Below are 25,059 nucleotides of genomic sequence, written 5' to 3'. Positions count from 1 at the left end.
TCAAATGTCATATTTGAGGCCCTCCCTGAGGACCCAGGATGAAACAGCACCTCGGCCCACCCCACAATCCCTTAATCCAACGTTATTTTTATCCACAACGTTTATTACCATCAAATATGTAAGTTTTTCTTTATTGTCTGCCTCCTTCATAAAATACTGGCATAGCCTAGCACCCACAAGATAAAAGTACCCAATAAATATTTGCCAAATAAGTAAAATGATCAATCAGTCTATCTTGGACTGCCTAAAATAATTTCTCTCCTAGGTAGTTGAAATTATAAACTCTGTTCAAAGATATATCATACCAGAGTCATGTTCATCTTTTCAGTCTCTAACAAATGGCAGAAATACAGGTTCACAAATCTCTATTTGTACCTGGAAAGTTTCTATTACGTTTCCAAACATATAATTTTTATAATATATGCTTCAAAGAGAATGTTTATCCATGTCTGGGTGATACAATAATCAGCAAAACCTGTTAATATTAATAGCTCATTAAATGAAAGAGCAAATTTTTGATCCAAAGGCTACTTGGAAGGATATATTATAACCCCATGCTCCATTTTTCTCAGCAATCAATCTCCTAACAAGGAACATTACCATTTTAGTTACTAGTTGCTCTAAATTTGTTTATTAAAATTAATACATGTAAAGAATCAATTTAAGTTTCAATAAATGATTCACAGTGTTCTAACCACCAGGAAAGATAAATAAATTATTTTTCTGTGATGCATTTTCTGATTACAAAAGCTATCTCTTGATTTCTCACAATGACTGCTTTTCATTTTAACAAAATTGAAAAAGAACAATCCTGGTGGCTGATGCATCCAGAAGTTACATTTTATTTTAATATTAATTTCTCATTCAATATAAAATGCATGTAGGTTTACTTTAAATAGGTTGAGCTACTTGTCCACTTATTTTTTTTTATTTTTTTTTAAATAGTTTTTTTTTTTTAAAGATTTTATTTATTTATTTGACAGAGAGAAATCACAAGTAGGCAGAGAGGCAGGCAGAGAGAGAGGAGGAAGCAGGCTCCCCGCTGAGCAGAAAGCCCGATGTGGGGCTTGAACCCAGGACCTGGGATCATGACCTGAGCCGAAGGCGAGCCACCCAGGCGCCCCTCCACTTATTAAAATTAATATATCTAACATATTCAAGGTATTCTGAACGTATCTGTGAGAAGTGAGCCAGATTTGAATGGGCATCTCTTTAGGAGGCACATTTATTAATAATGGTAGCAAAAAGAAAGAGAACGATGACACTAATTAACTCTCTCTGCTATTACATGCCAGACCCAGGCCCAGCGTACAATGATTTACATGCTTTCTTCACTTCGAAGGAATGTACACAGGCAGAATGAGCTCTGGTGTAGCTACTGGCCCCGCATTCGCTGGAACCCGCACTTGGTACAAAGCGCGCTCACTACCTCTCTGTTTCACTCGGTGCTCTTCTCCTTCCTTGCCGCCCCCTCCTTAGCTTGGTGGTCTCCCTTGTTATTTCTCCCTTTGCTGTGCAAGTTTCATCTTGAAATGTTACGCTAACAATTTGATGCTTCTCCTACAAAGCTCTTCGTATAGCACACTAAGCTCTTTGAAGAAAGATGGAATATACTTCTGAATAAATAATACACCAAGCACCTATTCGAAGTAAGCCAGGTTTAAGAAAATACATCTCTCCACAAAGCAGAGCTGCTTCAGTTTCCAGCTCCATGGCCAAAGTATGCCACGGCATATTGTTTCTGGTCCATTAATAGGAAAGACCCTATGGAAAATGATGACATTTCTGTATTGTTGATGCTACAACTTCTCTCTGCACTACTGATTACACTCAGAAATAAATCTCTGTTGTGTTAAGCTGTTACAGTTTAACATACTATACTGTGGCATAGCCAACTTCTCCTGCCTAGTGTAGTACCTGATAGGACTGTGGCTCATCTTAAAATGAAATAATCCACTCAAAGCACTCAGCACAACACATGGCACGTAAATGGACCTGAAAAAAATTAAACTGATGATTCTTCATGATTTAAATATTGTCTTCAGGGACGCCTGGGTGGCTCAGTTGGTTAAGCAGCTGCCTTCGGCTCAGGTCATGATCCCAGCGTCCTGGGATTGAGTCCCACATCGGGCTCCTTGCTCATCAGGGAGCCTGCTTCTCCCTCTGCCTCTGCCTGCCATTCTGTCTGCCTGTGCTTGCTCTCTCTCCCTCTCTCTCTCTGACAAATAAATAAATAAAATTAAAAAAAATTAAATATTGTCTTCATTAAAATGCATATATATATGAAATGAATCAGATGTTAGAATTATCTGGCAAGGATTTTAAAGCCACCATCACAAAAGTGCTTCTAGGAGCAATTATAAATTCTCTTGAAACAAATGAAATAATAGGCTTTCTCAGCAAAGAAATAGAAGTTTTTTAAAAAAGTGGAAACATTAGAACTGGCAAATAAAATAACCAAAAGAAATAACTTTGTGGATGGCATCAACATTAGAGTGGATATGAGAAAGAACATAAACAATGAACTTGAAAACAGATCTATAGAATTTGCCCAACCTGAACAAGACAGAAAACTGACTGAAAAACATAGAACAGAGTCTCAGAGACCTATGGAACAATAACAAAAGGGCTAACATTCAAATTACTCAAGTCCCAGGAGAAGAGAGAGTGGAACTGAAAAAGGATTCAAAGAAATAATGGCTGAAAACTTTCCAAAGCTGGTGAAGGACATAATCCTACAGATTCAAGAAGCTGAGCAAACTCCAGTTAAGATAAATCAAAGAAATCCATACCAAGAGGCATCATAACCATAACTGAACTTCTGGAAACTAAGGCAAAAAAAAAAAAAAAAAAAAAAAAAAAAAAAATCTGGAAAGCAGCCAGGGAAACAGGACACAATTACTTACAGGGAAGCATAAGGACAACATCAAGGACAACATACTGGTCATTTGAAATGACGGAGGACAGAAGAAAATAGCAGAACATTTCTCAAGTTCTGAAAGAAAAGAACAGTCAACCACTTAAAAAAAAAAAAAAACCTATGAATAAATTTTTAGAACCTTAAAAAAAAGTTCAATTAACTCACAGAAAGGGAAGAAACGAGAAATATGAGAAATGAAAAGCAGAGGAAAGAGAAAACAGAAGATGGTAGACTTAAGCCCTAACGTGTCAATGATTACCTTAAATGTGAATGACCTAACCACAAAAATTAAAAGACAAATTGGCAGAGTAGAAAAAGTCAATCTGAAAAGGTTACACACTCACTGTATGGTTCGATTCATATAATGTGCTCAAAATGACAAAGTTAGGGAGAGGGAGAACAGATTGCAGAGCTGGGGGGAGGGAGTGGCTGTGACTATAAAAGGGAACCACGATGAACAGTTCTGCACCTTGACTGCAGTTGTGGTCACATGACTCTTCACACATGACAGAGGTGCAAAGAACTGACACACACACACACGCACAAATGAGTGAATGTAAAACTTGTCAAATCTGAGTCAGGTCTCTGGACTGTTACCAATATTGATTTCCTGTTTGTGAGGATGTTGCAGCAGAGTGATGCAGGACGTTACCCTTTGGGAACGGGGTGAAGGGTACAGAGAATCTCTGTTATTTCTTAAAACTGCATGTGACTCTACACTTCTCTCAACACTTAAGACTTAAAAAAAAATCTTAAGAAAAAATATCTATTAGCGTTAAAAACAATTTCTGCCTTATGTAAAGTATTGGCTGAAATAAAGAGAGCATGAAAGAAACCAAACCTTTTCCCTAACTCCCTTATTTTAGTGTGAGGTAAGGAAGGAAAGACATGCAGTTTTATTTTGAGTCCCACTGCTTTGCAAACCAGAAGCTCTGTAACATCGACTCAAAAGACTACGAGAATATGTACAGGGATTAATTTGTTTCATTAAAAAAATTGTATTAGGGCGCCTGGGTGGCTCAGTGGGTTAAGCCTCTGCCTTCGGCTCAGGTCATGATCTCAAGGTCCTGGGATCGAGGCCCGCATTGGGCTCTCTGCTCAGCGGGGAGCCTGCTTTCTCCTCTCTCTCTCTATGCCTGCCTCTCTGCATACTTGTGATCTCTCTCTCTCTGTTTCAAATAAATAAATAAAATCTTTAAAAAAAATTGTATCAGTTTGCTAAGTATATAAGTAATGCATATTTATAAAAACTTAGAAAATAAAGGCAGATGATAATAAATAAAATAAGAATCACATGACCCAGTGACACTATAGTCCTGTGGCCTTTTTTTCTGTGCTTACATGTGGATTTTGGAGGGTGGAAAAAAACTGGATTATACCCTAAATCAGGAATCAGTAAACTACAAACAGCCCATCTAGCTGGATACCTGTTTTCATACAGCTTTCAAGCAGGTTTTTATATTTTCATATGGTTACATACCTACATAATATCCTCAGTATTCTTTGTCTGCAAATCTTTAAATATTTACTACCTATACCTTTATAGAAATAGCTTGCCAGCCTCTGCTCTAAATGACATTTTCGTAGAATGCTTTTATCAATTATAAAGATAATATAATTCCTTTCTGGACATTTGGCCTGTTTCCAAATTTTTATATTATAAACAAAGTTGCAATGAACACTCTTGCAGCTCAACTCCCCCCACCCAAAGATGAATGTACTTTTTGAAGGGGATATAACTTAGTAACTAACATTTATTTCATATTTTATAAATGTTTATAATTATTTTCTAAATGAATCATTTATTTTATGGCAAAACATGAGTTTATTATAACTATTAATGTTATCTATAAATTAGCAAGACAATTCTTTATTCTCTAGAGAATAAGGCAAAGTTCAAAGATTCTGAAATTGCTTTTCCTACTAGTTCAACAAGCCAAAATCTGTAACATCACCCAAAATATCATTTTATACATAGGTAGGAGTTCCAAGGAAGATTTTTTTTTTTTTAATTTTGTCCAGTTCTACAAAGGAACACAGAGCAAGAGTCTGAAATAAAATCAGAGAGATCACAGGGAAGTTGGACACGGTAGAAGGCCAGGCTTTGGAGTCTGACTGTGGGATTCAAATCCATTTACCAGTCAGTGTCCCTGGCAGGTACCTAAACACTCTAAGTCTATTTCTTCATCTGTAAAAGAGAAGCAATAACCATGGCCAAAACTTGGGCTAATGAACATATCTAAGGAGCTTACCAAAATGCCAACTGCTGTTTCCTACAATAAATTTGTTTTTGTAATAATCTTCATTATCAAAATAGATTCTGAACACTGCTCAATCCACTTCACCATCTTTGCTCCAAAGAGAGCTCCAAACCTCCTCTACAGCAAGTACCTTGGAGGATTTTGAGAAATAAAATCCCAGAGATTAGCTTGCTCATTTGCTTTTCTTTAAAACCATATTTAATATAAAAGCATATTATTTGTATCAGCCTGACCAACGATTAGAAAGGGAGTCCCCAATGGATTAGAAAAGTACCACTTCAAAGAAAGAATTGGATATAGAGGTGTCAACTTCAAGTTTAAAATGTCTTTTTCCTTTAACTGCCTAAAAGTGGAGTTCACTCAATTTCTTACAACACAGCTGAACTAGACGCTTTGGAATCTTTTTGACTCCCCTACCAAGATCGACTCTCACATACTATCCACACTTCCTCCTGACTGAACTTGAGAAGCATTTCCTCTTTGTCTTCTGCTCCTGCCTAGCCCAGACACCTACATTCCTGTTATCTCTTTAGGGGCTTGCACTAGAACTACCTGCCTTGGGTCTCTCCTTCCAGCTCATCTGTCACCAACCCCTGTGCCCACCCCCCATAAGCATGCCTTTCGCTGGCTCCCCAGTGTCCATCAGATCAAGTCTAAACTGTCTGGCTTGACACATTCGTAGCTCTACAACCTCACCCTAGTTCCTCGTCCAGCCTCATTTCCCAGCTTCCTCCACATTCCAGCCACACCCAGAGCCTCCCAGCTGGCCGGCAGAACGTGTGTGCCCCTCCATCACTCAGTCTCTTCCCAAAGACTGGGGCAGCCTCTGCCTAGATTTATCTTCCATATTTCAATCTTCAAGACCCCAAGCAAAGCCATTCCCGACTTATCATCCATTCCTCCAGGCTCCTGTAGCACTCAGCCCCCACCCAGACCAAAGCAATTGTCCCCCGGTTGACAGCAGCTTTGAGCTTCAAAATGAGAATGAGTTCTTCTGACCACATACTTCTGTGTTACTCTTTTCAAAAGTAAAACACCATTTAAGAAACAGTCTGGCTTATCATATCAAGGTGGAATACACAGTGGATTATATGTTAGAAAAAAAAAATAGTAGAGGCGAGGAACACTTTAGTTATCCTACAAAATCTGCCAAAACTCATGTAGTATTAACATGAAGGCAAGACGCTTAACGTACTCTCTTGGTTGTTAATACGGCTTTGAATTTCTACTTTAACAGCAAAGCACAACTTAAAATCCTCCTAAGTTTTACATGCTGACATATACACCACTTTCAATTACATTAATTATACTACACCTGGAAATTTCATTTCATTTGGTTGCAGGTTTCAAGAATAATGAAGAAATCAAAGACAATTTTGAGCAGTTAATACTTCTTTCTTGAACACACAAAATGAGAAGTTGGAAGAAAACATAAGGGAAAAACTTCATGACACTGAATGTGGCAATGATTTCTTGGATACAACAGGAAAAGTACAGGGAGAAAAGCAAAAATAGGTAAACTGGACGTATATCAAAATTTTAAAACTTCTATGCATGAAAGAATACACTCAACAGTGAAAAGGCAACCTATGGAATTGGAGAAATTATTCAAGTACTGCGAACTGTATAACTGAGATATGGATATATATACATATTTTTTTCTTTTATTAAAGATTGTATTTATTTATCTGACAGAGAGAGAGATCACAAGAAGGCAGAGAGAGAGAGAGGGAGAAGCAGGCTCCCTGCTGAGCAGAGAGCCGGAAGCGGGGCTCGATCCCAGGACACTGGGATCATAACCTGAGCCAAAGGCAGAGGCTTAACCCACTGAGCCACCCAGGCACCCCTATATTTTTTATGTATTACATTATTTATATTCTTTATAGAGACATAGTTAAATCACAACTCTATAGATCTGTATCTATATGTCAATATATCTATCCATCTATTCTATGCACAGGTTGTTGAATTATATATAAATACAATATGTATATCTCTATCCTTTTCTATCCATCCATCCATCCATCCATTTTTATCTGATACAGACTAACATCCAGAATATATAAAGAACTCCTCAATTCAAGAACAAAAACCAAAACCACAATTTGAAAATGGGCAAAGAACTTGAACAGACATTTCTTCAAAGAAAATATATAAATGGCCAAAAAGTTTATGAAGAGATGTTTGATATCACTTAATCATTAGTAAAATGAATGAAAACCACAATATCACCTCATAACTGTCAGGACGGCTACTATAAAAAAAAAAAAAGAAAAAACAAGTGTTGGCGCAGATGTGGAGAAATTAGAACACCCGTGCATTCCTGCTGGGAACATAAAGTGGTGCAGTCTCTATGGAAAATGAGAAAATGGTATAGTGGTTCCTCAAAAAATTAAAAATAGAATTACCATGTGATCCAGCAATTCCACTTTTGGGCACATATTCAGAAGAATTAAAAGCAAAATGTCTCAAAGAGATACTTTTAAACTCATGTTCATTGTAACACTGCTCATAAAAGCCAAAAGGTAAATGCCACTCAAGTGTCCATCAGTGGGTGAACACGTAAAATGTGGTATGGGCATACCATGGAATATTATACAACCTTAAAAAAAGAGGCAGGGGAGGAGTCAAGATGGCGGAGAAGTAGCAGGCTGAGACTACTTGGGGTAGCGGGAGATCAGCTAAAGAGCTTATCTAAAGATTGCAAACACCTACAAATCCAACGGGAGATTGAAGAGAAGAAGAACAGCAATTCCAGAAACAGAAAATCAACCACTTTCTGCAAGGTAGGACTGGCGGAGAAGTGAATCCAAAGCGACGGGAAGATAGACCGCGGGGGGAGGGGCCGGCTCCCGGCGAGCGGCGGAGCAACGGAGCAAAATCAGGACTTTTAAAAGTCTGTTCCGCTGAGGGACATCGCTCCAGAGGCTTAACTGGGGTGAAGCCCAGGCGGGGTAAGCGCGGCCTCAGGTCCTGCAGGGTCGCAGAAGGATCGGGGGTGTCTCAGTGTCGCAGAGCTTACCGGTATTAGAACGGGGAAGCCGGCTGCAGAGACAGAGCCGAGGAGTGACTCTCAGCTCGGGGTTGCCTTGAACCGGTCGCAGGCTCGGTCAGCTCGGAGCGCGGCCGGAGGCCAGGGTGACGGGAGTCATTTGGCGCTGTTCTCTGAGGGCGCACTGAGGAGTGGGGCCCCGGGCTCTCGGCTCCTCCGGGCCGGAGACCGGGAGGCCGCCATCTTTATTCCCGTCCTCCGGACTCTACGGAAAGCGCTCAGGGAACAAAAGCTCCCGAAAGCGAACCCGAGCAGATTACTCAGCGCAGCCCCGGGTAAGGGCGGTGCAACTCCGCCTGGGGCAGAGACGCTTGAGAATCACTACAACGGGCCCCTCCCCCAGAAGATCTACGGGAAACCCAGCCAGGACCAAGTTCACCTACCAAAGAGAGTGGCGGAATTCCAGAGGAGAAGAAAGCAAAGCACGGAACTCATGGCTTTCTCCCCATGAATTTTTAGCCTTGCAGTTAATTTAATTTTTTTTTCTTTTTCAATTTTTTTTTTCTTTTTCTCTTCTTCTGCTAAATTTTTTTTAACTTTTACCGTTTTCTTTCTTTAACGTTTTTTAAATAGTTTATCTAATATATATATATTTTTTCCTCTTTTTATATTTTTTCTTTATCGGCTTTCTTTTTTTTAATAGTTTTTTTTTTCTTTCTTTCTGAACCCCTTTTTATCCCCTTTCTCCCCCCTCACAATTCAGGATCTCTTCTGATTTGGCTAAAGCATATTTTCCTGGGGTTGTTGCCACACTTTTAGTATTTTACTTGCTCCTTCATAAACTCTTATCTGGACAAAATGACAAGGCGGAAAAATTCACAACAAAAAAAAGAACAAGAGGCAACACCAAAGGCTAGGGACCTAATCAATACAGACATTGGTAATATGTCAGATATAGAGTTCAGAATGACGATTCTCAAGGTTCTAGCCGGGCTTGAAAAAGGCATGGAAGATATTAAAGCAACCCTCTCGGGAGATATAAAAGCCCTTTCTGGAGAAATAAAAGAACTAAAATCTAACCAAGTTGAAGTCAAAAAAGCTATTAATGAGGTGCAATCAAAAATGGAGGCTCTCACTGCTAGGATAAATGAGGCAGAAGAAAGAATTAGCGATATAGAAGACCAAATGACAGAGAATAAAGAAGCTGAGCAAAAGAGGGACAAACAGCTACTGGACCACGAGGGGAGAATTCGAGAGATAAGTGACACCATAAGACGAAACAACATTAGAATAATTGGGATTCCAGAAGAAGAGGAAACAGAGAGGGGAGCAGAAGGTATGTTGGAGAGAATTATTGGAGAGAATTTCCCCAATATGGCAAAGGGAACAAGCATCAAAATCCAGGAGGTTCAGAGGAACCCCCTCAAAATCAATAAGAATAGGTCCACACCCCGTCACCTAATAGTAAAATTGACAAGTCTTAGTGACAAAGAAAAGATCCTGAAAGCAGCCCGGGAAAAGAAGTCTGTAACGTACAATGGTAAAAATATTAGATTGGCAGCAGACTTATCCACAGAGACCTGGCAGGCCAGAAAGAGCTGGCATGATATATTCAGAGTACTAAATGAGAAAAACATGCAGCCAAGAATACTATATCCAGCTAGGCTATCATTGAAAATAGACGGAGAGATTAAAAGCTTCCAGGACAAACAAAAACTGAAAGAATTTGCAAATACCAAACCAGCTCTACAGGAAATATTGAAAGGGGTCCTCTAAGCAAAGAGAGACCCTCAAAGTAGTAGATCAGAAAGAAACAGAGACAATATACAATAACAGTCACCTTACAGGCAATACAATGGCACTAAATTCATATCTCTCAATACTTACCCTGAATGTTAATGGGCTAAATGCCCCAATCAAAAGACACAGGGTATCAGAATGGATAAAAAAACAAAACCCATCTATATGTTGCCTACAAGAAACTCATCTTACACCCGAAGACACCTCCAGGTTTAAAGTGAGGGGGTGGAAAAGAATTTACCATGCTAATGGACATCAGAAGAAAGCAGGAGTGGCAATCCTTATATCAGATCAATTAGATTTTAAGCCAAAGACTATAATAAGAGATGAGGAAGGACACTATATCATACTCAAAGGAACTGTCCAACAAGAAGATCTAACAATTTTAAATATCTATGCCCCTAACATGGGAGCAGCCAACTATATAAACCAATTAATAACAAAATCAAAGAAACACATCGACAAGAATACAATAATAGTAGGGGATTTTAACACTCCCCTCACTGAAATGGACAGATCATCCAAGCAAAAGATCAACAAGGAAATCAAGGCCTTAAATGACACACTGGACCAGATGGACATCACAGATCTATTCAGAACATTTCATCCCAAAGCAACAGAATACACATTCTTCTCTAGTGCACATGGAACATTCTCCAGAATAGATCACATTCTTGGTCCTAAATCAAGTCTCAACTGGTATCAAAAGATTGGGATCATTCCCTGCATATTTTCAGACCACAATGCTCTAAAGCTAGAACTCAATCACAAGAGGAAATTTGGAAAGAACCCAAATACATGGAGACTAAACAGCATCCTTCTAAAGAATGAATGGGTCAACCAGGAAATCAAAGAAGAATTGAAAAAATTTATGGAAACAAATGATAATGAAAACACAACAGTTCAGAATCTGTGGGACACAACAAAGGCAGTCCTGAGAGGAAAATATATAGCGGTACAAGCCTTTCTCAAGAAACAAGAAAGGTCTCAGGTACACAACCTAACCCTACACCTAAAGGAGCTGGAGAAAGAACAAGAAAGAAACCCTAAACCCAGCAGGAGAAGAGAAATCATAAAGATCAGAGCAGAAATCAATGAAATAGAAACCAAAAAAACAATAGAACAAATCAATGAAACCAGGAGCTGGTTCTTTGAAAGAATTAATAAGATTGATAAACCCCTGGCCAGACTTATCAAAAAGAAAAGAGAGAGGACCCAAATAAATAAAATCATGAATGAAAGAGGAGAGATCACAACGAACACCAAAGAAATACAGACAATTATAAGAACATACTATGAGCAACTCTACGCCAACAAATTTGACAATCTGGAAGAAATGGATGCATTCCTAGAGACATATAAACTACCACAACTGAACCAGGAAGAAATAGAAAGCCTCAACAGACCCATAAGCAGTAAGGAGATTGAAACAGTCATCAAAAATCTCCAAACAAACAAAAGCCCAGGGCCAGACGGCTTCCCGGGGGAATTCTACCAAACATTTAAAGAAGAACTAATTCCTATTCTCCTGAAACTGTTCCAAAAAATAGCAATAGAAGGAAAACTTCCAAACTCATTTCATGAGGCCAGCATCACCTTGATCCCAAAACCAGACAAGGATCCCAACAAAAAAGAGAACTACAGACCAATATCCTTGATGAACACAGATGCAAAAATTCTCGCCAAAATACTAGCCAATAGGATTCAACAGTACGTTAAAAGGATTATTCACCACGACCAAGTGGGATTTATTCCAGGGCTGCAAGGCTGGTTCAACATCCGCAAATCAATCAATGTGATACAACACATTAATAAAAGAAAGAACAAGAACCATATGATACTCTCCATAGATGCTGAAAAAGCATTTGACAAAGTACAGCATCCCTTCATGATCAAAACTCTTCAAAGTGTAGGGATAGACGGCACATACCTCAATATTATCAAAGCCATCTATGAAAAACCCACCGCAAATATCATTCTCAATGGAGAAAAACTGAAAGCTTTTCCGCTAAGGTCAGGAACACGGCAGGGATGTCCGTTATCACCACTGCTATTCAACATAGTACTAGAAGTCCTAGCCTCAGCAATCAGACAACAAAAGGAAATTAAAGGCATCCAAATCGGCAAAGAAGAAGTCAAACTATCACTCTTCGCAGATGATATGATACTCTATGTGGAAAACCCAAAAGACTCCACTCCAAAACTGCTAGAACTTGTACAGGAATTCAGTAAAGTGTCAGGATATAAAATCAATGCACAGAAATCAGTTGCATTTCTCTACACCAACAACAAGACAGAAGAAAGAGAAATTAAGGAGTCCATCCTATTTACAATTGCACCCAAAACTATAAGATACCTAGGAATAAACCTAACCAAAGAGACTAAGAATCTATACTCAGAAAACTATAAAGTACTCATGAAAGAAATTGAGAAAGACACAAAGAAATGGAAAAATGTTCCATGCTCCTGGATTGGAAGAATAAATATTGTGAAAATGTCTATGCTACCTAAAGCAATCTACACATTTAATGCAATTCCTATCAAAGTACCATCCATTTTTTTCAAAGAAATGGAACAAATAATCCTAAAATTTATATGGAACCAGAAAAGACCTCGAATAGCCAAAGGAATATTGAAAAAGAAAGCCAAAGTTGGTGGCATCACAATTCCGGACTTCAAGCTCTATTACAAAGCTGTCATCATCAAGACAGCATGGTACTGGCACAAAAACAGACACATAGATCAATGGAACAGAATAGAGAGCCCAGAAATGGACCCTCAACTCTATGGTCAACTCATCTTCGACAAAGCAGGAAAGAATGTCCAATGGAAAAAAGACAGCCTCTTCAATAAATGGTGTTGGGAAAATTGGACAGCCACATGCAGAAAAATGAAATTGGATCATTTCCTTACACCACACACGAAAATAGACTCAAAATGGATGAAGGATCTCAATGTGAGAAAGGAATCCATCAAAATCCTCGAGGAGAACACAGGCAGCAACCTCTTCGACCTCAGCCGCAGCAACATCTTCCTAGGAACATCACCAAAGGCAAGGGAAGCAAGGGCAAAAATGAACTTTTGGGATTTTATCAAGATCAAAAGCTTTTGCACAGCAAAGGAAACAGTGAACAAAACCAAAAGACAACTGACAGAATGGGAGAAGATATTTGCAAATGACATATCAGATAAAGGGCTAGTGTCCAAAATCTATAAAGAACTTAGCAAACTCAACACCCAAAGAACAAATAATCCAATCAAGAAATGGGCAGAGGACATGAACAGACATTTCTGCAAAGAAGACATCCAGATGGCCAACAGACACATGAAAAAGTGCTCCACATCACTCGGCATCAGGGAAATACAAATCAAAACCACCATGAGATATCACCTCACACCAGTCAGAATGGCTAAAATTAACAAGTCAGGAAATGACAGATGCTGGCGAGGATGCGGAGAAAGGGGAACCCTCCTACACTGTTGGTGGGAATGCAAGCTGGTGCAACCACTCTGGAAAACAGCATGGAGGTTCCTCAAAATGTTGAAAATAGAACTACCCTATGACCCTGCAATTGCACTGCTGGGTATTTACCCTAAAGATACAAACGTAGTGATCCGAAGGGGCACGTGCACCCGAATGTTTATAGCAGCAATGTCTACAATAGCCAAACTATGGAAAGAACCTAGATGTCCATCTACAGACGAATGGATAAAGAAGATGTGGTATATATACACAATGGAATACTATGCAGCCATCAAAAGAAATGAAATCTTGCCATTTGCGACGACGTGGATGGAACTAGAGGGTATCATGCTTAGCGAAATAAGTCAATCGGAGAAAGACAACTATCATATGATCTCCCTGATATGAGGGAGAGGAGATGCAACATGGGGGGTCGAGGGGGTAGGAGAAGAGTAAATGAAACAAGATGGGATTGGGAGGGAGACAAACCATAAGTGACTCTTAATCTCACAAAACAAACTGAGGGTTGATGGGGGGAGGGGGTTGGGAGAGGGGGTGGGGTTATGGATATCGGGGAGGGTATGTGCTATGGTGAGTGTTGTGAAGTGTGTAAACCTGGCGATTCGCAGACCTGTACCCCTGGGGATAAAAATATATGTTTATAAAGCTGTAAAAAAAAAAAAAAAAAGAAAGAAAGGATGAATCCCCAAGTTTTGTAGCAACATGGACGGGACTGGAAGAGATTATGCTGAGTGAAATAAGTCAAGCAGAGAGAGTCAATTATCATATGGTTTCACTTATTTGTGGAGCATAACAAATAGCATGGAGGACAAGGGGAGATGGAGAGGAGAAGGGAGTTGAGGGAAATTGGAAGGGGAGGTGAACCATGAGAGACTATGGACTCTGAAAAACGATCTGAGAATTTTGAGGGGGTGGGGGGTGGGAGGTTGGGGGCACCAGGTGGTGGGTATTGTAGAGGGCACGGATTGCATGGAGCACTGGGTGTGGTGCAAAAATAATGAATACTGTTATGCTGAAAAAAATAAAAAAATTAAAAAAAAAAAAAATCAACAAGTAGGGGCGCCTGGGTGGCTCAGTGGGTTAAGCCGCTGCCTTCGGCTCAGGTCATGGTCTCGGGATCCTGGGATCGAGTCCCGCATCGGGCTCTCTGCTCAGCAGGGAGCCTGCCTCTCTCTCTCTCTCTCTCTCTCTGCCTGCCTCTCCATCTACTTGTGATCTCTCTCTGTCAAATAAATAAATAAAATCTTTAAAAAAAAAAAATCAACAAGTATTGGGGCACCTGGGTGGCTCAGTGGGCTGAACCTCTGCCTTTGGCTCAGGTCAGGATCTCAGGGTTCTAGGATTGAGCCCTGCATCAGGCTCTCTGCTCAGTGGGGAGCCTGCTCCCCCTCTTTCTCTGCCTATTTGTGATCTCTCTCTATCAAAAAAAAAAAAAAAATCAACAAGTATTATACCGTATCTATAAGCAAATTCTGTAGTGCCTTATCAGGAGCCCCAAAGAGAGGATGAGAGATCCTCAGCAGTAAAGATATTAGGAATCATGGCTCTACAGCCAAACTGCAAATGCACAGTAGCACAACATATAAGATGTTCTCTAGAAGAATACGTTTAAACCCACCTTTTCCCTGAACAAGCAAACAAAATCCATATAATAACTGTATGCAGCATCAACCTAAATGTATAGACTCTACTGGTTACAGTCACATTGGTGTGAATTTCCAGCAGGTTATCATAGATATTGTTTCATTCCTCTGAGCTAAATAAAATATTAAAAGGAAAAAATGTAATTATTATTAATAGTCCACCCATAAAATTGGTAGCTCACTACTGTTATACTTAAATTTATATCTTATGCATAGACTTGAAAATTTTTAAAAAATTTTTATTTTGGGGCCCCTGGATGGCTCAGTGGGTTAAAGCCTCTGCCTTTGGCTCAGGTCATGATCCCAAGGTCCTGGGATCGAGCCCCGCATTAGGATCTCTAATCAGCGGGGAGCCTGCTTCCTCCTCTCTCTCTGCCTGTCTCTCTGCCTATTTGTGATCTCTGTCTGTCAAATAAATAAATAAAATATTTAAAAATTTTTTTAAAAATCTATTTTTATAAATATATATTTATATTTATTATATACTTATAAATATACCTTTATAAATATATATTATACATTTATAGATACATAAAATTTTTTATATATTTATTCTCCTTAAAATATAACCTTTAGCACAACTTAGCTCCTTAACAGTTTTTCAGGTAGTTACTTTCCTTCTTATTTTATGAAATAAACTATAATTTCCATGATTTAGAAATTACATCAGTGAACATGGCATATTCATTAAAAGAATGAAGAAAGAATAAATATTAGAGAACCTACAGTGATTGTTTTAAAACAGACTGATTGACTGACTGATTTTTGAAAGAGAGCCCACGCAAGAGGGGGGAGTGGGGAGGGGCATAGGGAGAGAGAATCTTTAAACAGTTTGCCATTTTTTTTTTAAAGATTTTATTTATTTATTTGACAGACAGAGATCACAAGTAGGCAGAGAGGCAGGCAGAGAGAGAGGAAGGGAAGCAGGCTCCCTGCTGAGCAGAGAGCCTGATGCGGGACTCGATCCCAGGACCCTGAGATCATGACCTGAGCCAAAGGCAGCAGCTTAACCCACTGAGCCACCCAGGCGCCCCGGGAGAGAGAATCTTACAAGCTCCACACCCAGTGGGGAGCCCAACTTGGGGTTACATCTCACAGCCCTGAGAGGACGACCTGAGCCGAAATCAAGTCAGACGCTGAACCAACTGAGCCATCCAGGGACCCCTAAAATATAGATTTTTTTTTTTTAAGTGTCAAAATTAGTCTGTAAAACTCTGCATCAAAGTTCCCACTGCCAACAGACTTTGGGTTAAACTACTACTCAAGATCAGGAGAAAGCATTCCTTTTCCTGTTTAAGTCAATCCATTTAATATTTTTAAAGACAACTGTCACATTCTTCCCCAAGGCTCAATCACCCATGGCCCTATTTTACCTCACCCCCCAATCCTCAGCAATGTCTCATTTAATAAGGCAGAACGAGATACCATGGTGAGCCAGAAATCCTTAGGCTCCCGAACCACCATCTTACCTCAGACTCATCTGTCGATTCTTCGAGAGACTCAGTTTCCTACAAAGCACAGAGGGGGAAAATAGTCAGAAGGATGACAAAAGAATAAAATACGGGAAAAGAGTCATCCCATCCCCACCATCCGAATCCACTTGCCCTTTCTGGGAAGTAATCCGCAGCTACAGTGGAAAGACTCCACGCCTTGTGGGCCTCCCACAACTTCCCACATCTGGCAGGACTGAGATGGTTATTCCGGGGCCACTCAGACCCCCATGACCTCCCTCGAGTGGACAGCAGGTTAACGAATGGCCTCAGGAACTATCGTGTGAGTACACAGAGAGCTCTTTCTTTCGCTAAAAATGGAAATAGGTCTGGCAAAGCAGCCTTACTTACTGATCTTGGAAGGGAAGAGGAAACTGCCATCTCAAATTATCTATAAGCCAATTTTTATACTGAAAAGCCCTTGTGCTATTAATTATTGTGCTATTAATCTGGTGAAGTCAAAATGATTGTCTCGCTTAAACAGCTTTTTACAAAAGAATTCCCCTATAGTAGTACCTATCAGACATTGTGCAAACAAGCTCCATAATTTACATTCACTCTTTAAACCATTAACTGGAAGACAAATTCTGCCATTTAACACAGTTTCCCCCTTGCTAGACAATGAATCTTGCTGCTCTGGAGAAAACAAAGCAAAAAGGGAAAAAATTGACTTGATCCCGCTAATCTCTCACCTGTCCAGTGAAAGAGAGAATCTGCTGATGCCATGCATCCTCAAAGAGGTCAGCAAAATGAAGATTTACTTAACGTACTTATAGATATCAATAGCAATAAAAGGTTACAACTAATATGCTGACACTGAATGTAAGCATTTTACAACGATCCATGAGATAAAGAACAAAAAAATGGGGCAAGGACATTTTAGATATGACTAGTATTTTTCAAGAAAAAAAAATAAACATTTTAAAGCAAGTTAGATGCATATATTACTCGGCACAAGTTGTATAGCAGCAGAGACACAAATCTGGTGTTTGAAAAAATTTTATTTTCATTCATGGAAAATTAAGAAGAACCTGGAAGGTGGCCAGCTGCCTGTGGAATGCCTTGTGGACAATATAGTTCCTGCTCTCAAAGGCCATCTGTAAAATGGGGATGAATGCTACCTGTAATTAAGAGTTTTATTGTACTTGTATCATTACCCATGAGGAATCTAAGAATCTGTTCTAAATCTCAACGTGGCCTATTTAGTTTGAATGTTCTTCTAAGTACTAGAAAATTCCCATTAATTTGGAGCTATAATCTCTCCACAGTAACTTTTTGTTCTTAGCACCAATAAGACACATAAAAAATCCAATTCTTCTACTACTTGACAGTTCTCCAGAGTTAATGACATGTATCATGCTTGCCCTTCTAAATTGTTTTTCCTCTGTGCTAACCATCCCCAGATCCTGGTTCTCATCCACTTACCATCCTGATCCTTCTCTTTTGGACACACTCCATTTATTATTAACAGTTACCATTCTGACATCTTTACTGAACATCTATTATATATATCCCTGCAATGCTAAATGCTTTGCACCTAGCATCTTAGAATTTCCTAATGACCCTCGAGGTAAGAACACTGAGGCTTAAAGGCTGAACTTAATGACTTCTGACACCCTTTCCACCCCTGACTGTTCCTGAATATTGAGTTACTAATATCAGCAAAATGAGGCTTTGACAACCATGCCAGTGACCTGCACCTAGATTCCTATTCCCCAACTCAAGACTCTAAAAGGACGCTGGACTGCTCTTTCCAGAAAAATTTCATTAAACCTAAGGAAATTTCTTATTTGAAATCCATTCAACTAGGTACAAGGGGGAAAGGGGCAAATGTCCCATTCATGTTCTTCATTAAAACAAAAGTATATGTCCCCGCCCAGCAACCCAAAACTCAAAATCAAATTACACTCTTGCTCTGTACTGAAAACCATGCAGCACCAGAATCCGACACCATGCGGCATGCAGCTCTCAGAAAACCAAGTCTTCAGGGAAAACCAGGCTCTCAGAGAAGCTTCCTGGGGCTGCTGGTATCAGTGAGAATATTTACTCCAAGACACTCTCAAACCGACCCCCAGCACCAGCAAAATCCTCCCAAATGTAGCTGTGGCCTCAAGAGAAATCACATATTGTCCACAATCCCACCGAAGCAATGCATGAGTGACTTCAGGAATCAGTCTGGCCTCCTGTTTCTTAGCTTCATCCACTCAATAAGCCCCTGTGTTTAATGTTCTAGAGACTGAGGGGCAAACCAGAAGTTAGCAAGTGAATGTCCCAGGGAGGGATCCAAGAAGCTAGGCTGAACGGTGAGAAAGGTTACAATTCAGAAAGAGTCAGTGGTTTTCAAACATTTTTTAACTTCACACTCTTTTAAAGAACTTAAATCTTGAAAATATAAGTTACAAAACTGTGCTGTTCTCTAAGTGAAATAAACCAGACATATACTGTAGATTCCACTTATAGGAGGCAGAAAGTAGAACAGAATAGACTAGGGGTTGGGGCGGGGTGATAGGGGGATCAGTGTTTACTGGGTACAGAGTTTCAGTCTGTGATGACAGAAAGTTCTAGAGTTGGATGGTGGGGTAATGGCTGAACAACGATGCAAATGGACTTAATGTCGCCAAATCATACACTTAAAAATGGTTAAAGTGGTAAATATTATGTATATTTTACCACAATAAAAAAAAATTATGCTGCTCTGTTCGAAGCAAACATGATGAGCTAGAAGGCACAGAGTGATGCAAATGTGAAGCAGAACAAAATCTAGGCAACAGCTGAAAGCTAAACTCAACAACTTGTTCTGCAAACCAATCCCTTACACTCAATCACGTATCCAACAATCCTGGTGCCTTGACATGGCCCCTCTTGAACCTGTATATTATTGGCGGTGGGGGGGGGGGGTGGTATGTGCAGAATCTGGGGAAGAAATGGAGGCTGGAGCCCCAGGAAGGTTTGCTCTGATGCCGGCAGGATGAAGAAAGACAGCACAGCCCAGGCCCCAGGCAATCAGCCTGGCTTGGGGACGGACCTGAAATACTCAATGGTGCACTGCCACCTTCTCTCCTTCCCTACAGACTGCATGACACAGCTAAGCTTAGTGGAAGACAGGGTGAGAGAGATCCCAATGTCAGACACAGGCAGACATAAGAGGATATATTTGTGTGATACGTATCTGTTATTCCTGTATCATTGAGGCCTCAATTTCTAAAAGCCTGGTTGAGTAGGAAAGATGAAAGAGCACCTGGGGAGCAGGCAAGAGTGGGCAGACTCAGGGTACCAACCCCGTTGAGCCTCACAGGCTCAGCTACCACACTCATCCTAATCTGCAAAGGAAGGAAAACCTGGATGTCTGCCCAGTGTGGAAAAAGGGACCAGCGAGGCGACCTAGTGACCCAGCGCCAAATCTGACTGCATCACGATCACAGAAACTCAGTTTGGGGAACTGGCTAACACCCAGGCAAACACTCCATCTTCACAGTTTCTGATGCTGTCAGTCTACATAAGACCCTCGAATCACAAGCATGTGGTAACAAAAGCAATGAGGAGGGAGCCAGAAGAAACAGAGGCAAGGGCGACTGAACAGCCAAGAACGGGGAGCTGCATGAAACACAGAACCCCAGACCTGAGGAGGGCTCCCTCTCCAAAGTGGTGATGTGGGTACCAGAGAAACTACGAATAATCAGCTGGTGACGCCGGCCTTCAGCCAGCCAGCCCAGACACAGAGGAGAGGAAAAACTCATAAGGCAATAAGCACGTCCAGCTAAGCCAATCTGTGACTACACTTTAGTTACACGATGGTAAAGAGTGGATCTTCCCCAAATTTCTGATTCGTTGTTTTAGCAAACTCTTGTCTGTCTTTATTTCTTCTGTGATTAGTGAAGTTGCTTTTAAAAGATCTCGATCAAACTATTAAAAAAAAGAGACTACTACATACTTGAGCAAAGCCCAAGTTTGAATAATAAACTATGTCCGACATAGAAAGACACTTTGACCTGGCCACGTTAACATACTTTATCTCATTTCATACTCACAAGGGTTCTGGAAAGTAAATGCCCCAGTTTGCAGGCAAGAAAACGGAGGGAAGTATTTGTTGGTTTGACTTATATTTTACACATGGAGCACAATCACGTGGGAGTATACGTGCTCCTGAACTGCCGTCTGATAAACAGTAAATGTTCTATAATAAGGATAAGAATTCCCCAAATTCTAAAATGTAAAGGGAAAATTCAAAAAAGGAACTCTCCTCTCTTGTCAAGGAATATGTGGTCTGACTGATCAAATATTTTAATAGACTAGGCTCCCTGATGGTTGGTTGGAAAGATGAAAGGGTACCTGGGGGGGATGGCAGAGCAGGAATGTGGGAAATGTAATCTACAATACATTTGAATTACTAACTTGCAAAAGTTTCAAGTTAAGATAAAACAACAAATTCCACTGCATCTAATTTATAATTTGACATTTTCAATTCAGAAGGCTATTCTCCTCCTAATGAATTCATTTAAACATTTTATTAAGCACCTAGTACCTGTAAAGCACTAGCCCTGTGAGAGATACAGACATGAGTAGGCTCTGTCCTTATTCTTGAAGACTCAGCAATCTGTAGTAGAGATAAGACAAATACACAAACAACCAGACTTCAAGCAGAATGTTATCCATAAAAGAGGTATGAACAAATACTGTTGGGCATCTGTGATAATGAAGGTCACCTATAAATCACTTCAGAGCTAAGTAAAACTGCTGGTTAGAAGATTTCCAGGCAGAATAAAGGGTATTAGTCCTTTCTGTGAACTATGTAATATATATGTATTTATTTCTGCAAACTACCTTCACCATACCCAGCACCAACAAAGATTTCCCATTGACTTCAAAAAATGTTCAATCATATCCAAAAAAATGATTTTCTAGTTTGAGTGCCTATGAACTACATTACATTATGTTAATTCAGTACAGATCTTACTATTTTGGTTCTTTCTAGAATTAAAGGGGAAAAAACCACAATCACCAAAGAATACAATGCTCAGAAAAGAGGAGAGATTGAGTTTTGTCTTGCGCATCATAAAGGGCTGTTTGTAGTGAGAGTGCATGATGCCAAGGAAAGCTTCTTTTGACTTAACCCATCACTGTAGCTAATTTTAATACACATCTCAGTTCATAAAGCGTTCCGGGGGGGAAATTATGTCAAGATTTTCTAAAAGGTTCAAAGTGGCAGAACAGAACAATTAGCAAATTCATTTACCTCCCCTTTTGTGCCCTTTTAGCCTTTAAAAAACTATATACAAAAGGCCAGATTTTAATGGCTTCCTACTGTGAAATGCACAAACCAAGCAGGGTGAGAAAAGTCTAACCATCGTTAATCTATAAAGGACTGATAATATAGGTAAAATTATTTACTAGCTTTAAAAAATAAACAGGACAATTTGTGAATGTTTGCTTCTTTCTGCAATTGACAAAATATTGGTCTTTTTTGAGAATGATAGTGAAAGGAGAATGAATGCCTGCTCTAACTGTATGCAGACTGTTAAAGTGTCAAAGGTGAAATTATGACTCGAAGGACATTTATTAAGGTGATAAGGGCTCACTTTATTTCATAAAGTAATAATAATAAAATAAATAAAAAATTAGAATTAGGTTCTAGTTAAAAATTAGAATTAAATGAATAATATAGAATTAATAGAATTAACCAGTTAAAATGAGAATTAGTATTTTTTAAAAGGTGGGGTGGAGTATTTTAGTGAAAAATTGTGAACTCTGACGATAGAAGACTGGAGGCTTATTATAGATACAAGCCTGAATAAGTTACTTTAGTTGTCTGAACTTCCATTTGCTTATGTGTACAATTCAATCATTTAACATATATTGTGGCACTATTCTAGGTATCAGGCAAACAGCAGTGAACAAATCCTTGCCATCATGAAGCTTACATTCTAATGGGGAGAATATACAGAAATGAACATAGAAACATACAGAACAAATAACCGAAATTTTAAAACACACTATGTCAGATGGTGATGAGTGTTAAGGAGGAAAATAATGCAAGAGGTTTCAAAGAATGATCAAAGATGATCTCACTGAAAAAGATAACACTTGGACAAAGACATGAAAGAACTGAGGGAGAAAGCCCTATAGATATCTGGGGTAAAAAAAGGGAGCAGCATAAGTAAAGGCCCTGAGGTAGAAACATGCCAGCCTGTTGAATGAACAGTAAGAAAGCCAAGTATATCTGATGCCACCCAGTGACAGAAGGGAAGCAGAGAAGAGTAGTGGAAAATAAAGTCAGAAAAGGGAAAACGAGCATCTGGGACAAGGTTCTATAGGGCAACTCAAGTATCCTAAGCAAGTCTGGCTTTTCCTCAGAGGGCAATGGGAAGCCATTACAATGTTTGGAACACAGCAAGTGCTTGTCCTGACTTATATATCAGAATAATCATTAACCATACAGAATTCTTTTGCAAGGACCAAATGTGACATAAAGGGTTTACACTGGAAAGTGCTATAAAAATTCAAAGCACTTTTATTATATCACTAACTTTCTACATGTGCTCTTTACATCAGACAACTTTGCCAAACTTCCATACAAAACACTACTAAATAAATACCAAGCGCTACTTTCTCCATTTCTACTACCTTCTATCTAAGATCTTGGCTTTTTACTTTTAAGTCAGACTACAAATAAGCTATATTTCAACCTGAAAGACCAAGAGTGTGAAAACCAATCTCACCACTATCATCAAACCTAGCAATGACTCATGAAATTACATGTGCTTAAAGAGCATTTTTCCTTTAAAGTGATGGGATCAGAAAAGGGAGGCTTCAGTGGCTGGTAGCAACACTCCTGTTAACACAGTGACCACCCAAACCAAATTTCTACCTTATTTCTTAATTACTGATATTTATCAAATGTACCCAAGGCAAATTTTCATTATGTAAATGAAGTATGTTACAAATGGTACAAATTATCAACTAGTTAAACTTCTTTTGTTATGGTACAGCTCACCATAAATCACTTTTTAGAAGCAATTACGGAAACTGATGACCCTGTTAATTTGTAAGGAAAAACTCTGACAACCTGAAATGGCCCTGGAAATGGGGGGGGGGGGGGGTATTTCCTCACGTTCTGGCCTTTGCACTTTTCTGTCTTCTTGATTATCACTTTTTCATTTCAACTAACTTTTACTACCACTACTGCCTGTAGGAAAATAACTCTTATCGCCATCACTAACTATTACTCTAAACTCCAGCGCCACATTGTCAAGTGTGGACTGGCTTTGCCGCCTGATGTTCTGCCAGCAACAAATACTCTCACGCAATTCTTTGTCCTTACAGCCAAACTTTTACTAAGCACTTTAACTGTTGTACTAACTTATTTTTTCTTAAACCACTCTCATAGAACGTTACTCTTTTATCTCCATCTTAGATTTAAAGTTAAATAACTAGACCAATGTCACATATTAAGAAAGAGAACCACCACGGGAACGTAGGTATTTTTGATCCAGAACAAATGCACTTAACCACGGCTGCACGCCATAGCTGACTTAGCTTTGTACCTAAAAGCAATAGGTACGAAACAAAACTCATCATCTCCTTTCTCCTAGCTAGCTCTTTTGCAAAGCAACTCTGCCTTAACTTCGACTGGAAAGGAACTTACATTTCAATCACCTGGCCTCAAAACTCAAGCCATCTTTTATGCTTCCCCAAGAGCAGTCAGTCCCTGGGATAGCCAGGCTGCCTTCAAGCCAAAATTTCACGGAGGAAAGGCCACAGGGGCAGCGGCAAAGCAAGGCCGCCTCACCAGCGCCGGGGGGTGCAGTCAGAGCGCTTCCCCCCCGCCCGGTGCCCTCCAAGAGCTGACACCCCACCCACTCCTCTGCTCCCCGAAATGGACATTGCCAGCTGCGCGCCCCACCGTGGGCGGACCTGCCTCGCCCTCCCGCAGTTCCGCAACCCATCACCCTCCGCTCCAAGCCCCAACCGGCTCATCCTCGCTTCTCACTCCCTTGCCTAACAGTTACAGCCTTTACCTGCTCCTCCGCTTCCGCCATGGTGTCCCCGGGGAGTCACATGACAGACCCGGAAATGAGGGAAACCGAGACACTGGGGCCCAGGGGCTGCTGGGAACTGTAGTTTCAGCAGCATCTGACCGGGACTTCTTTTCCAGTTGGTGAGCAGATTGGGCTTCATCTCTGCTTTTGACTTTTCCAAGCTCAATGGAGTTGTACTGTGCGGAATCTGAGCAGAACCGTTGTTAATTCTATGATTTATTTTACTTTTGCTCTTACTGGTCCCATGATTATGATATTATTTACTAATATTTATTATATATCAGGGCCTGGGGTTAGAGTTTTGGATGAATTTTCTCATTTAATCCTTCCGGCAATCCCTAGTGCTTTCCCCATTTATAGCAAATGCTGCTCAGTCTACGAGTGTTCTTGTCCTTTTTAAAAAAAATGTTACGTGAATATAAAGCATACGTCA

General features: G+C 39.9%; 1 protein-coding gene across 2 annotated transcripts in view; it reads right to left on the bottom strand.

Moving 5' to 3' along the window:
* VPS41 (VPS41 subunit of HOPS complex) overlaps positions 1 to 24,676 on the bottom strand; it is a 179,829-nt gene extending 155,153 nt beyond the window's left edge. For both annotated transcript variants that reach the window (XM_047694499.1, XM_047694500.1), the window contains exons 1-2: positions 24,606 to 24,676; positions 16,570 to 16,608 (exon numbers count right to left, since the gene is read on the bottom strand). In XM_047694499.1, the coding sequence (XP_047550455.1) occupies positions 16,570 to 16,608; positions 24,606 to 24,626 (60 nt within the window). In that variant the 5' untranslated portion in view covers positions 24,627 to 24,676. The remainder of the gene's footprint in view (positions 1 to 16,569; positions 16,609 to 24,605) is intronic.
* Positions 24,677 to 25,059: the final 383 nt, after the last annotated feature.

This window comes from Lutra lutra, chromosome 11, assembly GCF_902655055.1.
Source record: "Lutra lutra chromosome 11, mLutLut1.2, whole genome shotgun sequence".
In the NCBI taxonomy this organism is placed as follows: Eukaryota; Metazoa; Chordata; class Mammalia; order Carnivora; family Mustelidae; genus Lutra; species Lutra lutra.
Note: the sequence above shows the minus strand (reverse complement) of the source record. Positions and strands in the feature narration are given on the sequence as shown.